This window comes from Phalangium opilio, unplaced genomic scaffold (assembly GCF_054372755.1).
Source record: "Phalangium opilio isolate 3A_F unplaced genomic scaffold, DU_Popi_V2 ptg000019l_1, whole genome shotgun sequence".
Taxonomy (NCBI): domain Eukaryota; kingdom Metazoa; phylum Arthropoda; class Arachnida; order Opiliones; family Phalangiidae; genus Phalangium; species Phalangium opilio.
Genome location: NW_028324152.1, coordinates 794,275 through 804,171, shown reverse-complemented (window position 1 = coordinate 804,171; position 9,897 = coordinate 794,275). Strand labels below are relative to the sequence as shown.

General features: G+C 38.8%; 1 protein-coding gene across 1 annotated transcript; it reads left to right on the top strand.

Annotated features, from left to right (window-relative positions):
• Positions 1-592: 592 nt before the first annotated feature.
• On the top strand, positions 593-8,252 carry LOC149697740 (zinc finger MYM-type protein 1-like). Its single transcript, XM_089867237.1, has 10 exons — positions 593-692; positions 3,931-4,122; positions 4,246-4,491; positions 4,587-4,772; positions 4,857-5,063; positions 5,223-5,339; positions 5,435-6,011; positions 7,156-7,219; positions 7,454-7,566; positions 8,141-8,252. The coding sequence occupies exons 1-10, from the start codon at positions 593-595 to the stop codon at positions 8,250-8,252; spliced, it is 1,914 nt and encodes a 637-aa protein (XP_089723363.1).
• Positions 8,253-9,897: the final 1,645 nt, after the last annotated feature.

Below are 9,897 nucleotides of genomic sequence, written 5' to 3'. Positions count from 1 at the left end.
TACCTCTCCGTAACCTCATCGTCACCCGGAGAGGTAAAAATAGGGCGAGAACGATAATCGTCTGTATCAATATTTTATTCGTATGTGTCTCAATTTAGAACGGCGCTATCCATCAATAACACAAGCATTGTAGCCCTTACTTACGATGTTCGTCGGGCTAGGGAAATATTCGATCGGAACTCCCCGAATACCAAATGCATCAACTTTCATCATAGTTTGCAGTCGGATTTCTTGTGTTTCCAACATGTTATCTGGTTCACTCCACTATACTACAGCTTTTAACACGTAATTTCGGAGGGTTCGTAAAACCATCATGGTATTATAATACAATTTTAAATTGGACGACTTGTTAGAAAGGTGCTAACGTTGCTAACTTAGAAGAGTAACTTCAACTTGCATTACAGCGAGGTTGTGAATAAATAAGTTGTTAAGTACTCGCTTGATTTTCAACTGCTTGAAACTTCTTAATCCTTGCCATGGATTTCAATTTCCAAACGTTAAACGCCTTTATCTCATTTTGGTTACAATAAATTAACACACTAATTACGCTCGTATCCCATGGTATACTAGAGGAAAACTTGCGTCTGAATACATGTCCGGCTATGCAGATAAACCAAAAAACTTTTTCCAGGTTTGCAACAAAGAAAGAAAAATATTCAAAGGAGAGAAAGCCAGATTTAACATTATAATAGGTACTACCAGGAATGTATGGAGGGGGGTTGAAATGGCTAAAGGGGCTCCTGGTGTTCCCTTGATGGTGGAAACATATCGCGAGGCCTTATTTATTTATTTATCTATTTGAAAAGTGTAGCTCCTCCCCCATCGTCGGCTTAGCCATCTCCTGAAGGCGGTTAATTTCTAGTCGTTTCAAACTAGGAACCGAGCGGATAGAGGGTGGAGTTAGCAAAGGAATTTTCACTTTTTTGGCAGCCAATGAAAATATTTAAGGTGGAAATAATCGTATTTCGTCAGTCTATGTCGTCGCTAACATAAAATAAGCCACACCAGATATTTCCAAGATCATTTCACGCCTATTATGATTAGACCTTAGCCATTCCAACTCCCCTCCATTCATTCCTGGTACTACGAAAACATAAATCTTAGTGTCTCACTTTATATTATCTTTACTTGCCTTTTATGCTACTTTAGCTAATCGCAAAATGAATGAGTACAATCAGGATGTTACGCCTTCTCGAATTAAAGGAATATATTTCGCCGATATGGTTATCTATAAACATAAAATTTTTATCTCAACTTATATTGAACCTTGGAGGAGGAAAGATGGATTCTAGAGTAGCATAGTCGTGACTGTTTGAAAATTTCTGTACGTTTTTCACGGTTATAGTATCCTAGAGTGAAGCCACTGTTCGGTGAATATATTAGTATCGAAGGCAGGAATACTACAAGGTTTTAGCAAAGGCGCATAGACAACCAGAAAGTGAAGAGCTAGAAGCCTGGAGTCTAAACTGTTAGAAAAAAGTGTTCACAATCCGTTCAAAATAGATAGTCGCGTTCTAGATTGAACAAAACTCAAAATTTGTTCAGTGCACTGAATGGTTTGTTCAATGACTATGAGTTTGTTCAATTTAGAACCAAAACCTGAAAATGGCGTCAAAGACTATAATCGTGCTTATTACTCGTTCAATTTAGAACGAAAACAATAAATGGCGTCAAGGACTTGAATTGTTCTAAATTGTTCGTTCAATATAGAACCAAAACAATATAAAATGATGTCATGGACTAGAATCGTTCTAAATTGTTCGTTCAATATGGAACCAGAACAATAAATGACGTCATTGACTAAAATGTCATCGATAATTTATGGAAGACCCCGGTCGCAACGGTCATTAAAGCGCCACCTCGTACACACAAAGGGTAAAAATATTTCCTCTATGAAACTGGATATTTACCCACGTAAAAATCAACATGCATGGGCCTAGATATCTCGGAGGCTCCGGTGGAAGCCTTGGTATTGGGAGGCTAGACGTTTCTCGTTGCCCTAGACAAACGCCGCGTACTTCTTAATCATAACGGTGGGAGTAGTAGCCAAAAATTTCTTTCTACGTAACCGTTTGCTCCTATTTGCCAACTGCGAACGCGGTGACAGACACACAGACATCCAGTATAATACCTCTCCGTGACGTCATCGTCAATCGATGAGGTAAAATATGTTTAACTATATGACTAGGTCAGATTTCTAATTCAAAAGGCGTAATCTGACATGCGAGCCCTAAAACTGAACTACTCTTAAACAAAAGTAATATAAGAAACCTCCCTTCGGGAGGAAAATATACAAAGGCGAATTTTTCCCGATACATCCTCGTACCGCGAATGTCCCCGCGCACTTATACAGCCGTAAACAAAGTTTAAAAAATAGGGCCGTGCCGCGTAGAGCGTAGGAATGCATTCTCTGATCTCGCGATTACGTCGGCTGCTTAAGTTTAGGCAATTTCACAGATTCATTTTAATTTTAAACACTTCCACTGAAATAATTCATGCAGCATTTTTAGATTTTGATGATAATCAATCATTAATAAACAGGCAGTGACTCGATTATAGGATTTTCATAGGTCTTTGCATAAAATTTGAATTAAACCCTTACCCTGCCAAGGTATATCACTAACACTATACATAGAGAGATTTTAAAATGGTGTTATTATCTATCTCGAAATTTTGTTCTTGTATTCATAATTTACATCTTCTTCTTGGCTTCACAAAAAACTAGATTTTCGTTTCGAAATAACCGTATGTGAATATTTATTAGCAAAATCAAGAATCTTCTATTTCTTTACAACAGATAGCTAAGCAGACTACACTAGTTTGAAGCGCTTTTTCCTATTTCCCTTTCCAACGACTATATTTGAATGTGGAGCTTCAATAGTGATTGCAGGAGCAGATGACAAAGGAGTCTCGGACGCTAGCTTCCATAATGTAGAGGGCAATGGGATCCGCGAACGTCACGGTTATTAACCAAAATCATTACGCCAGTGCCGCCTCTCGTAGGAAATTTGAGCTTTATTTTCCAACCAATAGCGTGGCTGCAAAGTCTCGAAAGGAGATCTGGGAAATCACGTCTGGAGTCTCTCTTTAAAAATACGTATCGTCTGCTTATAATTAGCCTAGGCTTAACGAGTATTAGAGTTATAAAATGGATTTCAACGGCTTTTTAATCTTTTTTAGACTAAAATTGATAATGAAAAGCGCAGCGATAACGTTTGAACACTATTAAAAAACTAAAATGTGTTTCAGTGCCAATTTTTTCTAAATTTCTTCTTGAATTAAATGATAGCTACAAGAGGTTGGGAAAAGAAATCACTCACGATCTTTTAAAACCCAAAATGTTAGAGACAGTGTTTCGTTTCCAACCTCAATTAGTTCAAAAGAAATACGGAATATTTTGGCCCTAAAACACATTTATTACATTGTGTTTCGGCATCTTTTAAAACCTTGATTTTATCTTTCGGAAACCCGAGCCCAATCATTCCAGTGGGCACAAATTGTTACTTAAGCCTTGGCTTACATGGGTTTCTCTGCTAGTTTGGCCTTAATTTGGCTATTTAGTAGGTTTAAAGTCAAAAATGTAGTCTTATCTTTTATCTTAATACCAACGGTTACAGATGTTTGAATAAAGTAATTATATTGTGTATATTTATGTCGCGATCGGATAAGGCGAACCTCAGTAGCCACTGTTAGTCCGTTATTACAAAAAAAAATCCCAGCAGACTTTGGTGCCAGATATAATCCACCAAAAGCATCGTCTGCTATAATGTCTGATAGCGCCTCTATGGCAAACGATACCGCTACAGCTGTGACGTACGCGGGTGCCATTGCCCTCTATATTGTGGAAGCTAGCGTCCGAGACTCCTTTGTCATCTGCTCCTGGTGATTGGTATAAGGGAAGAGATTGGCTGGAATATTCCACAAAAACAGACTCTTGCTATTGCTACCCCTGTTGGAAGTATTCAATTGCTAAAGAGAGGTCAGACCAAATTTTCACTATCCAAGGCTATAGAAATTGGAAAAACGCTTTATCGAAAACTGGGTTTGATAAGCACACGGATTCAAGATATCACAAAGAAGCTTTTCTAAACTGGAAAGAACACCAAGCCAGAGAACAAGCTAGTTCAATTATTACTAAAAAACTGGTTGACGAGCAGATTCAGAGAAATCGATATTACTTGTGAGCGGTTTTTGAAGTTATACAGTTTTTAGCCTTACATGAACTTCCTCTGCGTGGTACAACAGAACAAATACATCAAACCTCATCTGGGCTTTTCCTAAGCCTATTCGAGTTCACCCTAAAACGAGATCCAGATTTAGTCAGGGTTTTACAAACTATTCCACAGAATGCGCATTATAGATCACCGTCTGTACAAAATGAACTCATAGGAATCCTAGCTGAATGCGTAAGAACGGCGGTTGCGGATAGCGTTCGCTTATCGAAGCCACGGTATTATACAATAAAATGTGATGGTACACGAGATAAATCAAGTAAATTATAATTTTTATCGACGTTATTATAGAACTAAAATTTTCAATACATGAATACTAATCCATTCCGTCATTGGCAATTCCAATAATATTAGGAAATGAAGACTTTTGCATCGTAATTCTACATGTTAAAAATGGCGTACCATTTGAAAATTTATTAGATATGATTTGTATAGAGGAGTTAAATGCTGAGTATACTTCGAAACGAATATTAAATGTTCTTGAAAAACACCATTTGGATCTAAACAAGATTATAAGTCAATGTTATGATGGCGCTTCAGGTATTTTATTTGTAGTTATTAGTATACGGAATTGCAATCTATATGGACTGTTTTTATCAAAAACTTAAATTAACTTTTATATAGTTATGTCTGGTGTAAAAGGAGGAATACAAAAGATAATTTCTCGAACTTTGGAAAGGGATATTCCTTATGTTCACTGCTTTAATCATCAACTACATCTAGTAATTGTCAACGGTTTCAAGTTAGAACCAAAATTAAAGCAATTCTTTGACACTTGCAACTGTCTGTACAATCTCTTCAGAAAATTTACTGTGTGCGCGCGATACAAAGGTTCGTAATCCAATCCATTATCTATTAAATCAAAATATCATCTGAGCTTAAAGACCCATGAACGGTTTCAGGGAAAACACTGAAACGTCTTATGGAGCACAGATGGACTGGGCATCTGGAAACCGTAACAATAATCGTTGTTACGGTCTCTGCTTAAAGATTTAAGCAGAGACACGTCACTACCTGGAGAGACTGCTGTGGAGGCAACTGGACTAATGAAAATTATGAAAGGGCTTGAATTTCGGTTTTTGGCTATTTTGACGAAAAGCGTTTTAGGTAATCCTATTTCTAACAATTTCAATTTATGGTCACCGACTTCTTTTTCTTTACTTAGTTACATTACAAAAGTGTTGCAATTTTCAACTTATCAGAAGTGTTTGCTCCAGCTAACAAGCATTTGCAAAATGAAGAGTGTGATCTAATAGCAGGGCTAGATTTAATAACCACAACAGTCGAAGCAATTAAACAGCAACGAAATGAAAAACATTTTTCTCAAATATGGACTATGTCTATGAAACTATTTCCCGAGGCTGATGACCACGAGTTAGTATCCAACACATTGGTTCAAAAAAAGCGTACCCGAAAAATTAATCCCAAGTTCAAAGATGCTCACCTTATGTCAACGGTCGGACAGTCTGAGTCCGCAGATATGAATATATCACCTGAAACGTCGATGAAAAGATTATATTACAGTGTTATTGATTCTATTACCGCAGAAATGGAGGGTAGATTTTCAGAACGGAACAAAGTTCCGTCGAAGGCTTTTGCATCATTAGTTCCAAGTTCCGCATCATTTTTTGATATTGACAAATTGGATCCCATTTGCCAGCTAATGAGCATAGATCGCAATAAACTTAGAAAGGAAATCAGTCTTGGTCGTGCATATGTGTTAAGAAATGTTTCTGCCGAAGAGAAAAAATTGCGAGTTGTTTGCGAAGTTCTCATGAAGTCAGAAGTTAATGACTTCTTATCCTGGGAAGTATTGGACACTAAGGCTTTATATAGTTTCCATCCCTACTAGTTAAAATTGCCTATGGTTATCGTAAAAGAGGGTCGAAAGTTTCCTCCCCACTAGGAAAACGATCTAGTCTACTGAAAAAAATCCCATACCGAGAGGCTGTGACTCTCAGACTGTGGGGCGTGTTCAAAACTTCTTCAGCGCGAACTCTTAAAACCCATAAAAATACGTGGGCCTAGGACCCTACACTAGTTTGAGCGGTTTCTGATTCGTTACCTCAAACCACAGGACACACCTTAAAGTTTCGTTACTTGCCCGCTGCTGGCGCGCAAATCAGCCTGCCAGCTCAAAATGAGAGAAGCGCCGTAGGTGGCGCGGTAATCGGACCTAATAAGAAGTTGGCTAACAGAGATGGTTCCGGATATGGTCCAATACTTCCCAGGATAAGAAGTCATAAACTTCTGATGAAGTGTAATGTGAGTATCAGCAAAAATGCAAAAATGATTCGTTCGATCTTTAACAACCCAGCATGAAAACAGTGATTGCGCTCTAATATTTCTGGTATTGACTATATAGGACGCATTTCCAATTTTATACAAAATATGCTGTGCAGCTTTGGCATTTGGATCGTCTACTGCTGTTTGCGAAGGAACTTTTTCAACTTTGACTAGAGTGTTAAGCCCCGACCGCCAGTCTATGTTACCAGAACGTCTGTGCGATTTGACATTACTAGCTGTGGAAAAGAAATACACAAGAAGTGTATCTTTTGACAGTTTTCTTGAAAGGTTCACTTCGAAATCACGAAAATTAGTTGTATGAAGTTTTTCTTTAATAAATAGTAGAAAAAGTTTTAATTACTTGCAAAGAGGATTTTAATACCAAATTGTTCGAAAATGTGCCCAACCGCGGCCCTAGCAAAAATTTCACCCTGGCGACGGCCCTGTGGTTGGTGTTAGACGTCTGGGACCAGTTAGACTTCTGACTAAAGGTGGTAGAGGATTGTTTACCTTTTGAAGAGGCTTGGTTGCGAACGAAGAAGGCTGATTCCTTAGGTTTGGCAGTCGGTACTTGATTAGAGTCTTCAATGGATGAAGCATGAGTTTCGGAGATTTCCATTATTCGTGCTTTTTGTAGTAATTGTGCGAGATCCATGGTAGGATCCTGTAACGCCTTTCTTCGCAAACTCTTCGATGTACAGGTTTGTACGATATGCCGTTTTATTTCATGGTCCAAATCGGCAAAGGTGCAATAGGTTGCTATCGAACGTAGACAGATGTGATATTCGTCGATTTTTTCTCGGTCTTGCTGTGTCGCCTCACAAAATTTCAAAATTTCATAATCGACATTTTATTTATGTGGTGAGAAGATTCTTAGCTTCCTCGCACACAGTGCAGTAACAATGCTTTCTGACGAATTACATCTTTGATCCCAGATGCAACCAGATAGTTCTCAAACTTGTTACACCACTTCTTCCAAGCAGCATTTAGGTTTTCTGGGTCAGCACGCAAGTCGAATGGAAGAATCAATGGCAAGGATAGAGCCATGGTAGGTGATGTACCGGTCAGTACAAAGAAATCGCTCCACTCTTCCCTAAGCCTTATATACCCACGAGAGAGAAAAACCGCTCCGTCGCCATTGCAATGTTTTATGCTTATGTTAGAAACGAGTCGGTCTTAATAACATAACACTTGGATTTAATTAATACTTATAAACTACGCGTTACAGTAAACACAACCCTGCACCAGCTTATACCATGGGCCCAGAATAGTAAGAGGACTAGGCAGTTGCAAGCTTCTACGCGCAAACCATTTCGTCTTTCTAAAAAAACAGCCTTCCCGTATCAGCGGTGGTTAAAATAGGGGAGAAACCGGAATTGGGGTCAAGCATTTCCGGCTAGGGCCAACTTTGCACGATCTCGGTTGGCCGTATTTCAGAGTATTGCCCTTTAAATATGGCGGTTTAACGAATTTATCTTGCTTTAATTTTAACCCAAACCTTGGGCCAAGAATAGTTAAACGGTACGGCAAAGGATAAAGTTAAGTATTTTAATTTTTCAAGATGGTTAAAAATAAGCTCTGCGCTTTACCTAAATGTAGGCATGATAAACTTATGGTAATAGTGATAGTCGCTACTTTCATAAACCGTACATGAAAGGTGTTGAGTTTATAGCGTTTCCTAAACTAAAAACCAAGCCTTTGATATGCAAACAATGGGCGGATTTGGCTGGCTAAATTTTGGCTCAGCTGCTCTTAGGCCTTGTCACACTCACGCATGCGCTGAAGTTTGAATTATATTTTCCGGATTTTTGAGCCACGTGATTTGACCCCAAATAGTGACGAAGTTCCGCTTTCCTATAAATTAAGCCCATAGATCGCGCTACTAGTGGCCGTTTTTTCCGTTGGACGCCTTTTTGCGACCCTGCCTAGTCCTCTTACTATTCTTGGCCCATGCTTCAACATCCGGATATTTAGTTTCGCAAATAACATCGCTGTGGCGTTTGTCGCAATGTTTACATTTTATTCCCTTTCTTCGACAGTGTCTAGCCCTGTGATTTTTCGTCAGACAAACGAAACACAAGGAATATCCTTTCAAAATTTCTTTTCTTTCTGTCGATGTTAATTTTTGACATTGACGGAAATTATGATCTTCCTTGCAAAACATGTATTTCTCGTTTTATCTAACCGGATTGGCTACCGTGTTGAAGGAAAAGGTGGATGATGACTGTTTTTGTTTGTGACTGGAAGATTCTCGAAAGTTTTCAGTCTTCTTTTGGTCTTTCAGGTGTGATGACGCGAGTTTCTTAAGTCTGGCGTCTTGCTCTCTGCTTTCAACTTCTTCTTGCAGATATTCGATGAGATTGTTCATAGATAAGATGTTAACCTTTCTGTTTTTCAGCGAATAATTTAGCACGATGTCTTCCGGCAATAACTCCGTAATAGTGGGTATTAAAAATCCACCAAAATCGTCTGTATTTATGTCTAAAGCCTGAAGGTTCATGACCGTTACATACAGTGAATCGAAAAACTTTCGCAGGCCTTTTACGTCTGAGGATTTCTTTACAGGTTCCAAATTGCGTAATTTATCTCTGTGTGCCTGGATTAAATATTCTCGTTTTCCGAACCGATTAATAAGGGTTCTAATAGCCGTCTCGTAAGTGGTCGTCATACCCGTTACGCTTGATAATGCAGTACCACCCAGATAATTTTTGCGATAAACCATCTTATCTGAATCTGCCAAACTGGGATTGGTATGGATTGAAACCTCGTACTGTGTCCCGAATTCCTGCCATTTACTGTGATCTCCAGTAAACTTTTCGATGTTTATTCTTGGCAATTTAACCGCTGCATGACGACTCGTGTTAACTCCCGTTGGAGTGTGGAACTGGGATCCTGCTGCTGGAGTGTGTCCCGGAGAAGTCTGATTCATGGGTTGATTACTCGCGGTGCCTTGATTTACGGCCGTATTGTTCGTGTTGACTTGAAGGGGTAATAGTAACGAACTCCTTGGATCATAAACGGTCGATAGCGTCGAACTGGTGCTTTATTTAATTTGGGCTATTTGATCTTGACATTTCGCTTGATAGAGCGGAATTTTTTCGTTTACTTTTTCGCTCTCTTCTAGGTCATTGTCGAATGCTTGTGTATCAGTGATTGTCTCTTCGACAGCTTCATTTAACTCCTTTAAGGCGGTTAATTTCTGACCTAATTGTAAATTGCACTGAATCCCTTGTACATTTCTTATTGGCGCTGCCGTGGCTCCTAAATCGACATCAATGGCGGTGCATAGTCTTGTAACTGAGCCTCGAAGATTTCCTCTTTTTCTAATTAGTCTTGCTGTATCGTCCATTTTCACTGTTATTGTTTGAGTCTTTTAAAC